Source organism: Podarcis erhardii (assembly GCF_964252035.2).
Source record: "Podarcis erhardii genome assembly, chromosome: 3".
NCBI lineage: Eukaryota > Metazoa > Chordata > Lepidosauria > Squamata > Lacertidae > Podarcis > Podarcis erhardii.
The window spans coordinates 51,128,336-51,146,127 of record NC_138507.1 but is presented as its reverse complement, the minus strand read 5'-3'; the positions used below and the strand labels follow the sequence as shown (position 1 = coordinate 51,146,127).

The following is a 17,792-nucleotide window of genomic DNA, read 5'->3' as shown; positions in this document are numbered from 1 at the left end:
CATGCAGTTAGAATCTATCTTGTAGCAAGATAGTACTGTCCTCTCTTGGCTGGGAGCCAAGAGGGCATGTTGCTCCTTCAGAAGATGAAGATGGCAAGAGAGGCAAGAGGCAAGAGGCAAGAGTGGCTGCCTGCCCTGTGCTTTTATCATTACCTGCACAGGTGAGGCCACACCCACCTCTGGTCACATGTGGAGGAAGTCCGTCCCCAGGAAGTTTACCTGCTTGCTGGACAGACATCCCTCCCCATGTTCTAACATGTACACTCTAGGAATGTTGTCATTGACTGCTCCTGTGTTTACATCCCACATACCCCTTCTCAGGCAATACAACATTATACAAAACATAAACAACTTTATTCAACCACCCAGAGTCCCAGCTTGACACGTAGATTCTGGAAACTCTCTCTTGGTAGGGGTTTCGTCAGGATGTCAGCAGTCATCTCTTGGGTGCTGCAGTAGGATAGTTCCACAAGTCCATCCTGGATCATCTGGCGTATGTAGTGGTATTTAACCCCAATGTGTTTTGTTCTGGCCAGGAACTTCTCACTCTGCGTCAGCTTCAGGCAACTTTGATTGTCCTCTAGCAAGCTGACAGGCCCTTTTCTCACCAACCCAAAGTCCTTTATGAGTTGATCAAGCCAGGCGATCTCTCTGCAGGCTTCTGTTGCTGCAACGTATTCTGATTCTGTGGAAGATAATGCTACACAGCTCTGTTTATAACTGCCCCATGAAACAGGTCCATCACCAAACATGAAAACATGACCACTTGTTGATTTATAATCAGCATTATCCCCAGCCCAATCCGCATCAGTATACCCAACCAACTTAGGGTCTCTGACGGCTGGTAACCTTAATTTACAATTCATGGTACCCTTCAAATATCGCACCACCCTCTTTACACCTGCCCAATCATGCTCAGTGGGAGAATTCACTTTTCTGCTAAGAATCCCCACAGCATTAGCTAAGTCAGGTCTACATGTGGTAACTAAATACAAAAGTTTACCAATCGCCGACCTGTAGTCATTGTTGTCTGGCAACTGCTTCGAATCCTGCTGATTCTTCAGGAAGTCAGTAGCCATCGGTGTAGCAACTGGATGTGCGTCTTGCATCTGCATGTGCTCAATTAGCTCGTGGATCTTCTGTCTTTGGCTGAGAAGAAATAAGCCGTCCTCCTCTCTTTCCACCTGGATCCCGAGGTAGTACTGGACATCTCCTAGCTCCTTGACCTCCACCTCTTTGCTAAGGTGTTTTACTATCTGTGTATAGTCTTTCTCACTTGCTGTGGCAATAATCAGGTCATCAACAAATGCTAAGATATATGAGAATTGTCCATTATTTGACTTACTGTACAAGCACTTGTCAGCGTCGCCTTGCTTGTACCCAAGTTGCGTCAGCATTTTATGCAACTTCTGGTTCCAGGCTCTAGCAGCCTGTTTAAGTCCATAAAGTCCTTTCTGCAGTTTGCACACTAAATGTGCCTCATGTGGTTTCACAAAACCTTTGGGCTGTTTCATATAGATTTCTTCAGAAATCTGCCTGTGTAGAAAAGCGGTAGCAATGTCTATGTGTTTCACTCTCATTTTCTTGGAGGCTGCAATGCTTAAAAGCATTCTTACGCTGCTGTACCTCACGGTTGGTGCAAAAACTTCATCATAGTCTTCACCAAAACGCTGTGAAAATCCCTGTGCTACAAGTCTAGCTTTGTAGCGCTGCACTTCTCCTTCTGACCCCTTCTTAACCTTGAAAACCCATTTACTGCCAATGGCCTTCTTACCGGGAGGCAGCTCAGTGAGTGTCCAGGTCTTGTTCTGATGCAGTGCATCCATCTCCTCCTGCGCGGCCTTCCTCCAGAGACTGGCTTCTGCAGCTGGCATCTCCTGTATCTCTTCCCAAGTGGAAGGTTCCTGTGGAAACGCCGACCCTGCAAAGTAGGACAACCGTAATGGTGGGACACCTTTGTTGGTTCTGGACGAGCGTCTGACCTCTGGTTCTGGGACCGCATCAGCTTCCTCATCCTCCTCCAACGCAGGCATGTCCCCATCTGAGTCCTCATCTTCGTCTCTGGTGCCGCCAGGGTTCTGGTCCTCTGTGTCGCCTGTAGGGGGTGCTGTAACACTCGAAGGCAGATTAGTACTTTGTGGGGTCTCAAAAGGGAAATATACAAATTCTTGAGTCCTTTCTGACTCATCGGAAGAATCCACAACAGTGTTCTTAGTGTCTACTTTTCCATATTCATCAAAATAAACCGCATGGTATGCATTTGTCTTACCAGTTTGTAAGTCCATAATTCTGTATCCTTTGCCTCCAGAGGCGTATCCCACAAGGATACCTGCTTTTGCCCTGGAGTCAAGCTTGTGTCTGTGTTCCTTGGGCACGTGGAAGTAACATGGACTTCCAAACACACGTATGTGCGACAGATTGGGAGCTTTCCCATGCCAAAGTTCAAATGGTGTGCGCTCTGCACCTTTAGTTGGCAGTCTATTCTGCAAATACACCGACGTGTATACTCCTTCGGCCCACAGCTTCTGTGGCAAACATGCATCCTTTAGCATGCACCTTGTCATGTCCATAATGGACCTAAACTTTCTCTCAGCAATGGCATTCTGCTGTGGTGTGTAAGGAATTGTGGTTACATGTGCAATTCCTTCCTTGGCCAGGAGAGCCTGCATTTCATTTGAGCAGTACTCACCTCCATTGTCGCTCATTAGCACAGCTGGAGCTCTTTGGAATTTATTCTTGACCATGGCAATGTATTCCTGGAGCTTGTCCACTGTCTCACTCTTCTCTTTGAGGAAATACACAACACAAAATCTTGAAAAGTCATCCAGAAATATTAAAATATATCTATTCTTTCCCAGTGAGGGAACACTCATGGGTCCACATATGTCAGTGTGCACTATGTCAAGCACTTTGTTGCTTCTTTGTTCTGCACAACGTGGAAATGAAGGTTTTACAGCCTTCTCAGTAATACAGCTTATGCACTTTGCTGGAGCTTTGTTGCTCTGCTTTACCTGCAAACCTCTTACAAGATCTCTTTTCTGTAGATCCAGAATGACGTTGGTGTCTCTATGTCCAAGCCTTCTGTGCCATAGGTCCAGATCTACTTCATCCTTCTGGCTGGAATGTGCCACTTTTGCAGACTGATTCTCTGAAAAATCAAGCTCATATACACCATTGATTAGCTCTGCTTGAGCAAACACTTTGCCATTTCTAGTCACCTTGCATTCTCCATTTCCAAATGTGATCTGGAAACCTTTCTTGTCCAAAGTGGACACGCTGATTAAATTGCAGCTCAGCTCTGGAACATACAAAACTCTAGAGATTGTGTTCTCAATGCATTCATTGTTTATATTGCATTTCAGACTCATGGAACCTGCACCTTTTGCTTTAACAATGTTGCCATCTGCAATTTCAATTTCAGATCCTTCTTCATCATTTATCTCATTAAAATAGTCCTTTTTATATGAAAAATGTGAACTGGCACCTGAATCTAAAATCCATTTATTACGTTTATTCTCACGATTCTGGACAGTTAAATTCCTTTCTTGCAGTAGCCATGTGCATTCACATTTCCCCTTCTTTTCTCCTTTTGGCTGAAAGGGGTGGGGTTTCTTGGCTTTAGGAGCCCTGCAATTCTTTGCAATGTGTCCTTCTTTGTTACAATTGAAACAAATCACTTTCTTAGGCATCTCTTTGGACTTTGTAAATTGCCTAGATGCATAACTACTGTCTTTGCTTCTAGCATTTCTCACTTGAGATTCAGCTCTATCTCTGCATTCTTCTTTTAAATAACCAATCAAGTCTTTAAAAGTCAGACCTTGTCTATGATCCATCAAACTTACAAATGCGCTAAAGCGTGGTCCAAGTGATGACAACAAAAATGCTATCTTTGTATCTTCATCAAAAGCTTTGGGAGTCAAATCAATTCTCTGAATAATCTCAGTGAACTTGTTGATGTGCTCTGTGAATTCCTCTTTTGAATTCATCCTCACTCTGGTTAATTTACACACCAAGTTTCTGAAGCAGTTTATGCTAGATTCTCCATACACGCGCTCAATATCTCTTAAGATTTGAGATGCATCATCTGTACTATTTATTAATGATAGCTGCTCATCACAAAGTCCACTCAAAATTATGTGTCTAGCTTCGCTGTTCATGCGTTTCCAAGCACTTATCTTGGCTAAAGCTTCCTCAGACGATCCCGTAGGTTGAGGGTTTAAAGCTTCCAAAATGAGCTTATAATCTAAACATGCTATCAAGCGCTGCTTCCAGTGTATGAAATTGTGTTCATTCAGCACAGGCATTCCTAGCTTTGCATCACTATCAAAAGCTGCTCTAGCCATCTTAAAATCCAAAAATTTGAAAATTCTTCAAAATTTCAAAATTTCTCAAAATTTTTAAATCAAAATCTCAAAAATCTCAAAATTCAAAACAATTCTTCACTGCCTTGGGTCACTGTGAACTCTGAGGGAAGGGGGGGGTGCTAAATCCCCACTGCACAATGGAACAAAGGACCATGTGCTTACCAGGAAGTTAACTCAGAAAAATACTACTCAACTCAAAATCACAATCCAACGCAATCCTTCAAAAATACGCAGAAATATGCAATACTGGGCCCAATAACCCTTTGTGGGAATGTTCTGGGGTGCAGGAGAGGATATATTGACTAATTATATCCTTATCCAACTTGTGCTAACAAGTTCCCAAAATATCAGCAGAGTTTATAGACATTCCCCTTTAAGTACGCAACGGTAACGCTTGCACAGGTTCGCTAGAACCTCTATAATAATTACTCTGGTAATTTCCCCTTTGTTCCCTCTTAAAATACAAGACACGACACAGTCTTTATAAAAGTATAAAAGAGTTTACTCACGTTCTGTTCACAATATGATCCCAGAAGGTAGGCAGGCTTAAAAAGGTTACATGCAGTTAGAATCTATCTTGTAGCAAGATAGTACTGTCCTCTCTTGGCTGGGAGCCAAGAGGGCATGTTGCTCCTTCAGAAGATGAAGATGGCAAGAGAGGCAAGAGGCAAGAGGCAAGAGTGGCTGCCTGCCCTGTGCTTTTATCATTACCTGCACAGGTGAGGCCACACCCACCTCTGGTCACATGTGGAGGAAGTCCGTCCCCAGGAAGTTTACCTGCTTGCTGGACAGACATCCCTCCCCATGTTCTAACATGTACACTCTAGGAATGTTGTCATTGACTGCTCCTGTGTTTACATCCCACAAGTTCATCTATACATGCAACCGCTGCGCCACAATTCGAAGCGAGCTGCACCCATTTAAACCTCCATTTGCCACACCTCGGTTAAAGGCAGGGGAGAGCCGCCTGCCAGGGTGTGAGCGAGAGTGAATTGCCAGAGGGTGGTGGCTTGCAGCCCAATCTTAAGCACCTTTCTACTCGGAAGCAAATCTGACTCTGTTTTGAGGGCCTCTCCCCGCACCCCGTGGCCAAAGCATCCAGGGGAAAAGAGTTGTTTTGTAAAAGATCTGCACCCGGATCCCATGCATGTCTACTCAGAAGCAAGTCCCCTTTGGTTTCCAGCAGGGCTCCTTTCCTGGTACACATACTGCTGTCCAACAGCAATAATCGGTTACTTTGGAATCAATCACTGGTTCTGCTCCGTTTTCTCAGGGGATAATGGGCATGTGAGTATGGCTGTTAAAGGCTGAAATGATCACTGGCCTGTGAGTGGAGGCAATGAAGAAATGCTCAGTATTTAAAGTAGCTTGTTTTACAATGAGTTTTGGATTGTTCTCGAGCCCCCGAGCTCCCTTCTAATCCTTCCATTCATTTTGTAAGAATCCTTCTCCTTTGTTCGAGGGCTGTTTAACTTTTGTGGAGGGGGGAAAGGCGGTGGTGGAGAGAGAAAGAGAGATCAAAATATGGATGTTTTTGAGATTTTCTTTTTAAAACACCCAAAAAAAACCCCCACCACCAAAGTTGCAACTATGCCATTTAAATGCTCAAAAAATCCTCTTTGGTTTTTTGCAAAGGGAGTTTTAATTAAATTTGGTTCCAACTGAGTTTGGCAGCCCCACCCTAAACTTGGTGGTTGAAAATCCCATGGTTTACCAGGAATCTTCCAAGCACACCCAGGAACAAGGGACTCGGCAGCAGCGATGGAAAACACCCAACGCAACGTTCCGGGAGAGCAAAGTCTCTCTCTCTGGCCTGGGCTGCAGTTGCAGCAGAACTAGATGGTGGAAACGGGGTCCTAAAGTTGGTCGAATATGCTGCAGGCTGGATGCCCTGCTTTGAAAAGCCCCTCTGAAAAAAAGCAAAATTTCCTGCAAGTAGAAAACGAGGAGAAATGTTCCAGTGCAACCTGCTATACTAGATTTCTATTTGCAGGGAGTTCTTTTCTTTTCTATTGGGGAGCGTTCCGACCTGTGCCTGAATTCTGAAGTGGTCTAATATTTGTAAGCCGCCTTTTCCCCTGACAGGAACTCCAGGCGGCTTACAAAAAGCTCCTTCTTTCCGCAGTCAACCTCCCGACCCCCTTCTGCTTAAATCACCTCCACGTGATTGTGTCTTCGCTGTTCCTCTTCCAGCCACTCCAGACTCCTCGGTCTCCGAAGCCGGCTTCACTCCGCCCCCTCGACCTCCCGCCCCACTAGACGAGGGGTGGAGATCGCGAGCTCCTCCCTGGTTGCGCCCGCCCAGAAAAGCGAGGAATGGCTTTGGACCCGAACGGAGGGCAAGTGGGCGGAAGGAGCCTGGGGGTGAATACCTGGTTCCCAGATTTGCAGACGTAAGTGCGGTTCCTTCGGATGCTTCGCTTGAAAAACCCGGAGCAGCCGTCGCAGGCATAGACGCCATAGTGCTTGCCGGAGCTGCGGTCCCCACACACTTTGCACGGGATGTCTAAAATCCGGCCTGAGGGCGAAGGCGAGAGAAAGAAAAGAAGGTCAGCCCTCTGGCATGGTTAAGTCCGTGATGGGCATCACAGCCAGGATAACGGGGGCATCTCCAGCGACCAGTGACGCAGCTCGATCTCAGGCCCAAGTCCAGGCAAGTCCTCTGATGATGACAAGGGTGATGAGAAAGAGGACATTTATATCCCACCTAACATCCAAAGAGCTCAAGGCGGCTTACATGGTTCTCCCCCTCCCCGTTTCATCCTCACAACCGCCCTGGGAGGTAGGGTTAGACTCAGGGACAGTGACTGGCCTGAAGTCACCCAGATTAGCTTTATAGCTGGGTGAAGATTTCATAGAATTGTTGAGTTGCAAGGGACCACGAGAGTGATCTAATGCGGCTGCCTGCAATGCAGGAATCTTTTGCCCAATGTGGGGCTCCAACCCATGATCCTGAGCTGTCTCCCTGGACCTTGGCTGACACTCTAATCCAGGCTTCCCCAACCTGTGGCCCTCCAGATGTTTTTGGCCTACAACTCCCATGATCCCTAGCTAGCAGGACCAGTGGTCAGGGATGATGGGAATTGTAGTCTCAAAACAGTTGGAGGGCCGAGGTTGAGGAAGCCTGCTCTAACCACTTCACCGCACTGGCTCTCTCTACTCAGGGATTGACGGATGAAGGGAGAGGGGGCACATCAAAGAGCTGGCATCAGTATTTCTTCTTCTTTTTAAAACTTATAGTCAGGGAGTTGCAGGATGCATGGGCATGGTTACTGATTCCAATTTCATTTAAAAATATACAGTGCTGCCCTTTTCTGCAAGTGAATGAGCTTAGCACCAGGGCAGCAGACACATTTTATTCCAGTGGTCATGGTGGTGCTGTGATTTAAAGTGAGTTTAAATGCACATGCTGTTATTTTTTATTTTCCATTTTTTAAATCGTAATGGACTGGATGAGAGCCAATAAACTGGATCCAGATAAGACTGAGGCACTGGTAGTGAATGGTTCCCCAGACTGGAAGGATGGGATGAGGTTACACTCCCTCTGAAGGAGCAGGCAGCAGCTTGGGGTTAGCTTGGGGTTACTTTGGGTTCCATCATTGTCACTTGAGGCTCAAGTGGCTTCAGGGTCACAGAACGCCTTCCATCAGCTTTGGCTGGTGGCCCAGCAAACTTCTGGTTTCTGTTGACTATGCTCTGGTAACTTCTCGGTTAGATTACTGCAATGCTTATACATGGATCTGCCTCTGAAGACAGTTTAGAAACTGCAGCTGGTGCAGAATTCAGCAGCCAGGTTGCTCACTGTGGCAAGATAGCCTGAGCGCATAATAATAATAATAATAATAATAATAATTTATTTATACCACATCCATCTGGCTGGGTTTCCCCAGCCACTCTGGGCATTTTCCAACAAAATATTAAAAATACATTAAAACATCAGTCATTAAAAACTTCCTAAACAGGACTGCCTTCAGATGTCTTCTAAAAGTCAGATAGTTGTTTATTTCCTTGCACCAATCCTGGCTCGGCTGCACTGGTTGCCAGTTAGTTTCTGATCCCAATGCAAAGCACTGGTTCTGATGTATAAAGCTCAGGAGCCCCAAATCTCAAGGACCACCTCTCCCCACATGAACTGACCCAGACCCTGTGATCATCATGTGAGGCTCTTCTTTGTAGGTCTGGAGGGTGGCAACACAAGAGCAGGACTTTTCAGTGATGGCTCCCTGTGTATGGGTATCTCTTTCCAGGGAAGCTTGCCTGGCTCCATCACTGCATAGCTTTTAGGCACCCGGGGGGACGGGACATTTAGGTCTTTGGCTTTTCATTATCATGGCTTCCATGACTGAGTGGGATGTTTCAATCCACCTATTTAAAAATAGAATTGTCTTTTAGATTTTTTGTTTCATTTTAACCTGACTTTAATGTATTTGTTTGTTTCATATTGTAAGTAACTTAAGAGTTACTTTGGTAAAAAAGAAAGTGACTAGTAAATTAAAATAAAATAAAGTAAAGTAAAGTAAAGCCATCCTACATATTAGGATTGTAGAAGCAATTGTATAACATGGAATGGCCAGAAGGTGATGGTAGTGCTGAGAAGATCAGTGTTAATTGTGGGCTTCACAACTAAAGTAATACACATGCTCCTTTTAAAAACAACAACATTGAGCCCAGAGTATAAAATCAACTTGTTGCACCACTCCCAGCTTTTCAGGGACTTCTTTCTGGCTGCATTTGCTTTGATTAGGAGCCCAGCATCTGCAAGTCCTCTCCTGCCATGTTACAGGAGTAGCAGCAGAAATTCTGGCTGTAGGGGGCGGGAATTAGACGGTGGTACACTCAGGCAGGACTTTGGAACAGAAGCCCAGAGTCTCATTCAACAGGAGAAGGACCCTCAAACGCAGCAGGGTTGGCATATCACATTGTGGAGGAAGTGAAGTAAGAAACCTTTGCCTATCTAAAGACAACTACCCTCTACAAGACCATTAAGTCCTCACTTCCCCTCTGCAAGCAGAAGCTTGTACTTCCTTAGTGTTGCTACCCTAAGCTCTCCTGCACCCCAGCCTCTGCACGTTCGCTGGGAATGAAGCAATAGCAGGACTTCCGGGCAAATGTGTACAGGATCCCCAAGTGACTAGGAAATAGTTCCACTGGCTTACTCCTTGTTCAAACAAGCATGGATTTGATTTATGCCTTACATTTATCTGCTGCCTTAACTTCCAGGAGCTCAGTGTGCATAGTTTCTTTCCCCATCCCATTTTTCTAACAACAACCCTGCGAGGTGGGTTAGTCTGAAAGATGGCGATTAGCAGAAGGTTGCTCATGAAGCTTCATGGCTAAGTGGGGATTTGAATTGGTGCCTCCCCAGCCCTTAATCCAACACGCCGCTGCTACACTAAACAGATTTATAGTTCAGTCTATCCATGTTTACTCAGAAGCAAGATTGAAGCCCAGGGAATTTTCTTCCAAGTAAACTTGCTTGGGAGTGCAGCCTTCTTCTTTTAGCTCTGGTTGGAAGTAATGATATTTAATCCTGAGCTGGCGGGAACCCGAAAGAGCATCGAGTGTCCAACGCTCATACTGAAACCTGGTAAAGAAGGAGAATCTACTACCTTCTCGGAGGCAGCCACTAACCTGTCAGGTGTTAAGTCCTAAGGGAACGAATGGGATTTGCTTACGAGAAAGCAGGCAGAGGCTTGTCCGATGACTAGGGCAAAGCCCAGTCATACTCTGGGGGAAACTGCTAAGTAAACACCTGTAGGATTGCGCTGCGCCATCCTCTGGCGCACAGCCGGTGCTTTACAGACCCAGACTAAGGAAACGGGAACTTCGCATTAGGTGGGTTATGCCTTAATGTTCTGTGTCGCAGAAGAACCCGCTCACCTAATAATACACCCCAGTTCTCTTCTCGCCCCACTTTCTCAGCCAGAAAGTCCTACTGATGCCAACGGTCCTTACTCTCAAGTAAGCGCGTCCTCACCTGACTAAAAGGAACAGGCTCAAAACTGATACCCGCAAGCACCAGCTTCTACTGGTCGATCATCTCAGCCCCGGGGCGTTTCCGGGGACCTCAAGCCCTCCTTGCAAATGCCTTTGGGGTAAAGTTTAGCCGTCAGCCTGCGGTGGTGGGCAAAGCTACGTTACAGCCGCTGGAACTTGCCGGCAAAATTCAAGGCGCTTAGGATCGGGCTAGTCAAAAGTGAGAGCAGCATTTCAAAGGTCAACGGGTAGTTCTCGAGGAAAAGTTTGGGAATGTCCCAGCGGCAGTTTCATCTCGGAAGCTGCAGCCCCTTCCAGCCCCGCCACAACGGGAGGCCCCACGGAGACTGCAATCCTACGGACTGCGGGTTAAGACACTCTGCAAACAGCAAAGGCATTCGAAGGGTTGCGTTGCGCCTAAGAGGGTTGCAGGGGCGTAGCCTGGACTTATTTTAGAGGGGGCAGGTTTTGTGGGGGGGGGGAGAACCGAATTATCTACGACGCAATTGGTCAGTTAGTTAAGTATTTTTTATTTATTTACTTGATTTGGTGGGGGCAGCTGCCCCCCCTTCACTCCTATGGCTACGCCCATGCTCTGGAGCAAATGTATTTGATAGAATAAAATAATAATGGCATTGTAAAAAGTGAGGAGGACTTCGGATCGGTGCCGGGTCTCATACATTTGCAACCCAGAGGAAAGACCTGCTCTGTTCAAGGTGGCTTACTTCCCAGGTGCAGAGCGGAGGTGTGCGGCCTTCGCACTGCAGCAGAGGGGCTGCTTCCAAGTTAGGCTGCAATCCAATCCCCACTTACCTGGCAGTAAGTCCCATTGAACTCAGTGGGGCTCCCTTGTGAGTGGGCAGGCATATGTTTGCAGGGAGGGCAGCCTGAAAGCTGTAAACCTCTTAAGATGGGGCGCAATGAAGTCGAAGGGACTTGGAAGATTTAGGTGCAAGACACCATCTTTTTGCAGCTTAGCAGGCAGAGAGCAAGAGGAATATTCGGAAAAGGAGACGGAGCTTCCAGCCTTTACCTGTGTGTGTGTGGGGGGGGTGGCTGGTTGCCCGAATGGCGTCGTCGGGGGGGGGGCACGGAATTCCGAGCAGATTCTTCCGCTTTCTGGAGCAGCGAGGCCGGCGAGAGCGCTGCTCCGAGACCTGGCTTCTGGGCTTGGGGCGGGGCCCTGAAACAATGCCTCCCCGGCAGACAATAGGGACATTAGATAACGTGTTAACTTAATGATTTCCCCCTATGGAGAACTCGTTTGACTGCCTCCAATCAGCGCAAGCTGCCAGCCGCGGCCCGCTTCTCCTCCAAATGAAACCCGACAGCTGCTATATGCGGGGCCGGCGGGAGGAAGGGGGATTAGGTGGTGGGGCGCGCTGGGAAGCGGAGAGAGGGGGGCGCGAGGGAGGGAGGAGGGATCCTTCCAAGGAGGAGGAGGAGGAGGGAAAGAGAGGGGGGGGGGAATCACAACAGGTCCGGGGAAAGGACAAAGCTCAGGAATCTTCAGCCCTCCCCCTCGAGATGAAAAGTGAAGTTTGGCTGCTGTGTGAATGTGGGTGGTGGTTTGCGGGGGGGGGGGGGAGCGGGAAGGTAAGCGATCTCCAGGAGAGCCGGGCGAGCCAAGCTTGGCTTCTGGAGCTGTGTAATTACACGCCCTCCTTGCCACCTGCCTATTGGGTCACCAGTGACCCGTCAAAAAGAGTAGCATGGGAATTCGCATTGCAGACAATGGCCACAGGGGAGAGCACTCGACTCCCCCCCCCCCGCCTCCTCCCGCCCCTCCCCTGCCTCTCACACCGCTCTTGGCCGGCTCTCTCTCTCTCTCAGCCCCCCCCCCCCCGTTCTTCAGGCAGCCACTGCTGGACTTTCTCAAAGAGGGGAAAAGGCAAGGAAATCGGACATGCCACGGTGCCATCGCCCGGCGTTGGATTTCATCGCTCCTTAATCGGACAAAACGCGCGCAACTCCTTATGCAAATCCCAAACTCGCCTTCTGGGCTTCTGCCCCCGCTCCTCGCTTTTTTTTTTGCACTTGCACAGAGGACACGCATCTCAGCCTCGCTCTTTCCCATCTCTCTCTGCCTCTGCCCCACAAACCGATTTCAAAGTCGGTAGGACTTCACGTCGAAGTGCAGGCGGGAGGTGCCACGCCACCGAGGATGAGATCCCCCTGCACGGGGCGGGGGGGATCCCTGAGCTCACTTCCGAGTTAAAAAACCTCAGAGGATCGAGTTTGAGGGCGCGACATTTCTCCAGAACGGGGGGTGTCCTTTTGGTGGCTCTGTCCCCCAAGGCGTCCGAACCAAAGCCGTTCCTGTGACTGCGAGCCGCTGGCTTGAAATAGTCTAACCAGGCTTCCAGTCGCGTTGAAATCCATCGGATTTCCTTCTGAGCCTGCAGAGGATCTAGTCGTAAATATATTCAGAGGGCGGTAAACATCATATTAAGTGTAAAGTAAATAACCAGTTTACTTCCCAATATTTCTGGAGATACCATTCCCCAAATCGTAGCACCTTGGTTCTAGGGTTTTGCTTAAAAAATAAGAAAAATAAAAGGGGAAATAAAATAGGAAAATAGTTATGACCCTGAGAGTCATAACTATTTTAGAAAATCTGAAATAGCGCTTTTAGGAGTACCTGAGGTATAACCATTAAAGCCCCTAGTTGTATATCTAGAATAAATTTTTAAAAATTAAATTCCTAAATTTAAATATTTTAAAAATGTATAGCTCTTACTTCGGAGCAGCCCAATTTACTCCTCAGGGGCTGAATGCAGGATAAGTGCAATTACATACTTGTAGCCGGTTTCTAATAATATTTCCTCTGAGCAAAAAGTTATTCTAAGTTCAAAGGGATTTATTTCCACGTGTATTTTTACGCGCGCGCACAGGGTTAAGATGGTAAAACTTTGTTCGTTTACTTGGGAGTAAGCCGCTCTGCTATCCTAATCCAGAGTAAAAGTGCCTAGGGAAATTGAGGGCGGCAAAATATTCCAGCGGCGAATACAGAATAACGGAACACGCACAACTGTTTTGGCGTCCCCGAACAGGCGTGCAATTTTGACAAGCCAATTCAGTCACAGTTTAACTTTTAATTTCACTGGGACCCCCACGTATTCCACCACATTGCATATTCCTTATTTGCATTAAGTTTGTTTATATTAAACACACGCCCACGGAATTTCTTCCCGCGGCCTGCGGAAAAACTAATGTCCTTAATTAATGCCCGGGCGGATTCCTCTAAACACCTCCGGATCCGCCCGCCCTCTCCAAATTCTGGATCGATTCTGCTCTGTGCTTGTAGTGTTTCTCCTCTCTCCGACGCCCAACGTAGCTAGCTATATCTGACCTCTTGCTTCTACTCTATTTTAAGTGCTTATATTGTATTGGGGCCGTTGAATATGCCTGCTTATTTGGCAACCAGGCACCCACTTCAGACAGGAGATAGGATAAGCTGGATATTAGATTCGCTGTCTTTATAATTTCCTTGTTCTCCTTCCATTGCTAGCTTAAACCCTGCACACCGAAATAGGCAACAGAATAGCCTACTATAATTGCGGGGGGGGGGGCAATCCAGCCACAATCCAGCGCGCTTAAATCCTACGCATTCCAAAAGGGGAAGCTTAAAAACTCTCGCCGTTGAAACCCTGCGGGTCTCAACTTCGACAGCGCCTCTTTTCTCGCCTCCGTCACCATCCTCTTCTGCTGCAAACTTTGGCTCCCTGCCCTCCGCTTACCCCCTCCACCATTTTAATGGCATTTGGAGAGGGTGGGTGTCAGTCTCTCAGCCCATTAATGTGTCCTCCCCCCACCTCCAGCAACCATGGCTCCTGTGCTGAGAATAAAATTCCGAAGGATGCCAGGCGAACGAGGGACCCCGTTAACTTGACACGAGGTCACCAGATAACTGATTAACCCCTGTTTAAAGGCCCCAGAAGTCTAACGGGAAAGACAAACGCGGCTCGGGCGGCGCTGGGAAACCGTTTGGAACATCCCTCGACGGGGCGTCCGGGGCGGGGGCACTTTTTTTGTGTGTGTGTGCGCGCCTCGTAATTGCTTAAAGATATATGGCAGCTTCGATTACTGTAATTACCATCAGAGGCTGTTGAAAGAAGTTAGGCTGCTTTGCGAGGACTCCTCGACGGGGTCTTGTTACCACCCAAGCAGAGAGATCACATCTGACATCACTCCAGCCTGGCGGAAGGGAAAGCGGAGCCAGCGCCAAAGGCCGGAGGAGACGCGGCCGCTTCTGCGCCACGGCTCGGGACTAGACGGGCTGTCCAAGGCCTGGCAGGGGCGCCCTCCCTCCAAGGGGCGCAGGAGATCGCCCCAGTCCTCCTCAAGGCAGGGCCGAGGTCCTGCGGGGGAGTAAAGGCCAGAGGGATCAGTGAGGAGGGGTCCGCCAGGGGGGAAATGGCGTGAGAAGCCACAGCTTCTATCCTGCAGAATAAATAACCAAGTTTGCGCATACCCCGAATTAGAAAATGTTCCCCAACTCATAAACAGGGGACGATCCAAATAGAGGCAGCTTAAAGTCTGTGGATTGATTATTATTTTTTAATCCATTTGAATCCCCCCCAAACCGCAGATTGAGACCAGTCACCTAAAATCAAGGCTGTCGTGCCAGAGAGCAACCCAATGTCACTCGCTTGGTTTCTGTTGATATCAGTTAGGAATGTGAACAGAGTCCGGGTTTTTTTTGTCTTTTTGGTTGGATGAAAGAACTCGCTGACCACGTAATAAAACTCTCCTAGTTGCAAAAACGTTGCGTTTGGATCATTTCTGGAGCCTTAAGGCGGATCAATGGCAAGTTAAGATGCAAGCAAACGGAAACTGGCCGGGACGGAGTTCCTCCCGAGCTAATCTTCCAGCGGCGTTTATTCCGTTATGCCAAGTTAATTTTGTTTTTAAGCTATCCCGGGCGGGCTGCAGCCGCGGGAGACGGGGCAGGAGAAGTCCGTCTCGCCTCCTTGAAATGAAGGAAAGTTACTTCCAAGTAACATCCCGACCCCACTCTAGGGATCTCATTCTCAGGTCACAGAAATCGCATTTAGTTTAAAAAAGAAAGAAAGAAAGAAAGAAAGAAAGAAAGAGTGTCCTAAAACATTTCTCTCTCTCTCTCTCTCTCTCACACACACACATCCCTTCCCGGTTTACACCACATTCTTTATTTCTCCTTAGGGATAAAGTTATCCGAGAGAACCTGTGAGGGGAGGAGAACCAAGGAGGGGAGGTAACGGGGACACTCGGGGAGCCCATCTCCCCGAGGCAGTTTGGTTCACCCCCAGGGACTAGCGGAACAACAAGGCCAAACTCAGGGGGCTGCGGCAAAAAGCTGCACCAACTTGGAACACACGCCCACTGGATCCTGGAGACTAAATTCTAAGATATAAAGAATCGAGCTGTAAGGCGGCAGCTCCATGCACGGTGACGTGGAGGAAGCGCCACTGAAAGTAGAACTACTCTCGAGCAAATTATCCATAGCCACCATAATTTCACAAAGTTGGCCCGAGAATAATTTCCACCTCACTTTAGATAACAGTCTGCACGTCCCCTGGCAAGAGCAATGCGGATGTCCCGTCCCCTGACCCCTCCAAAGATTGCGGGAAAACAGACGGGAGAGGTTTGCTCTAGAATAGATAGATCCAATGGGATTTTGCTACCAGATTCATCCCGCTAACCTCCCCGCTCCCAGCCCCAAACTATATTTTGGTGATTCTCAAATACAGGAAAAAAACCTTTACTTTCTCTTTTTGCCGTGATGATGGTGGTGTACACACACACACACACACACAGAGAGAGAGAGAGAGAGAGTGTAATATCCTCGTTTATATACTTTGCTCTCTGGGGAAAAGTTTCGAAGGCGAGTCAATATCGAGCGATGCCAGATAATTCGGAATAAAGTTAGTCTGCAGTTACAGCAAGCAACACATGCGCTAGAAGAGGAGGAAGAGGAGGGTGGAGAGGAAATAAAGGGAGACCCTTTTTTGACGGGGGTGGGGGACATTTCTACACGCACGTGCTTCTCTTTCTCCAAAGGCATTTTTTATGTTGCTAAAAAAAAGTCACCGTGGCCCCACGCTCTCGCCCTAAAATGACCTGGTCCACCAGTCGCCTTACATCAAACTAGATCGTGTACGTTACTGACCCTATTATGCATATTACCACCCCCCAAAAAAGAGGGGGGGCACCCACCCCCAAAGTCCTTTCTTGGATTTCTGGAGTCTGAAGCCAACTCCTAGCCCGAGCGGTCAATCAGACTTAAAGAAAGAAATCCCTCCGTTATGAGGTGTACCCGGATTTAGGATTAAGGGAAATGTGACTTTTAAGTTGTTTCTGCTTCTCCCTTTCGCAGGATTATTCGGTAAGGCTGGAAATGGTGTGCAAAGTATTCCCGTCAAATCCTCTTTCCAGAGAACGGCTCCCTCCCTCCTCCTCCTTGGCATTCAACTCCGAAGTTTCGGGCTGCTCTCCCTTCTCTTTCTAAAACGGATTAAGAGCAGCAGAAGGAAGTTGCGCAGGTCGATCGGCATCGCGATCTCCGCCGTGGGAAAGCCACCCGCGTGCGCAACTCTTTGACTCGATCGCGACCTACCAGCGCCCCATCCTTACCGCCCCTCCCCGCGATCAGAAAGGGGAAATCCGAAGTTCATTACAGGCCCGGAGAAAACAACCACCTCCACAATCCCAAAGCCACGCAGCGCGATCCTCCGCAGACTCCCTGGCGAGGAAAGCCCCTCCGCGTGGGTTTGCTCCCGGGAAGCGCGCTTTGCGGAAGATCCAGACTCGGAGCGAGAGGACCCCCCCCGCCCCGCCGCCCCAGAGGCACCCAGCCTGGCCCGGGGGCTGCGAAGCCACTCGCCCCCCCCCCGCGCCCCCACCCCACCCCCGCTGCGCGTTACCCACTTGTGGATCCCGCCGGCTTGCTCATGGCGGCGTCCCTCGGGGCGGCGGCGGCGGCGTCTCCGGCTGGGGCTTCTTCTCCGGAGGCGGCGGCGAGCGGGCGGGCGCTGCGGCTTCTCCTCCGGCTCCCTCGGGGCAGCTGCCTCAGGGTTCCTCCCGCGGGCGAAAGCGACGCATCTCCTCCTCCTCCTCCTCCTCCTCCTCCTCCTCGCCCGCCTCCCGAAATCACTTTCTCCGCTTCCTCAGAGGATAGAGAGAGGGGAAACTTTTCTTTTTTTGGCGGGAGGAGCTGACGGGGCGGAGGAGCGGGGGGGGGGGAGAGAGTTTGGCTTGGCTCGCTCGCTCGCTGCTTCTTTTCCGAGGGAAAGGCGACGCCGGTGGCTCTTCAGAAGGAGGAGGAGGAGGAGGAGGAGGAGGAGGAGAAGTTGGTCGTCGTCGTCCCTCCGGAGGGTTCGAGGAAGGGGGCGGCGGCGGCGGCGGCGCGGTGGGGCTGGCGAGAAGAAGGGGGGCTCGGCCTGAAGAGCCCCACGGCGAGAGGAGGACGCC

The 17,792-nt window shown here is 48.9% G+C and overlaps 1 protein-coding gene across 3 annotated transcripts in view; it reads right to left on the bottom strand.

Annotated features, from left to right (window-relative positions):
- NR2E1 (nuclear receptor subfamily 2 group E member 1) overlaps window positions 1-17,430 on the bottom strand; it is a 34,839-nt gene extending 17,409 nt beyond the window's left edge. For 2 of the 3 annotated variants that reach the window (XM_081857306.1, XM_081857308.1), the window contains exons 1-2: window positions 9,560-9,604; window positions 6,737-6,882 (exon numbers count right to left, since the gene is read on the bottom strand). In XM_081857306.1, the coding sequence (XP_081713432.1) occupies window positions 6,737-6,882; window positions 9,560-9,599 (186 nt within the window). In that variant the 5' untranslated portion in view covers window positions 9,600-9,604. Of the gene's footprint in view, window positions 1-6,736; window positions 6,883-9,559; window positions 9,605-17,249 lie in introns of those variants that run through there. The other variant, XM_081857307.1, reaches the window with a different exon arrangement.
- Window positions 17,431-17,792: the final 362 nt, after the last annotated feature.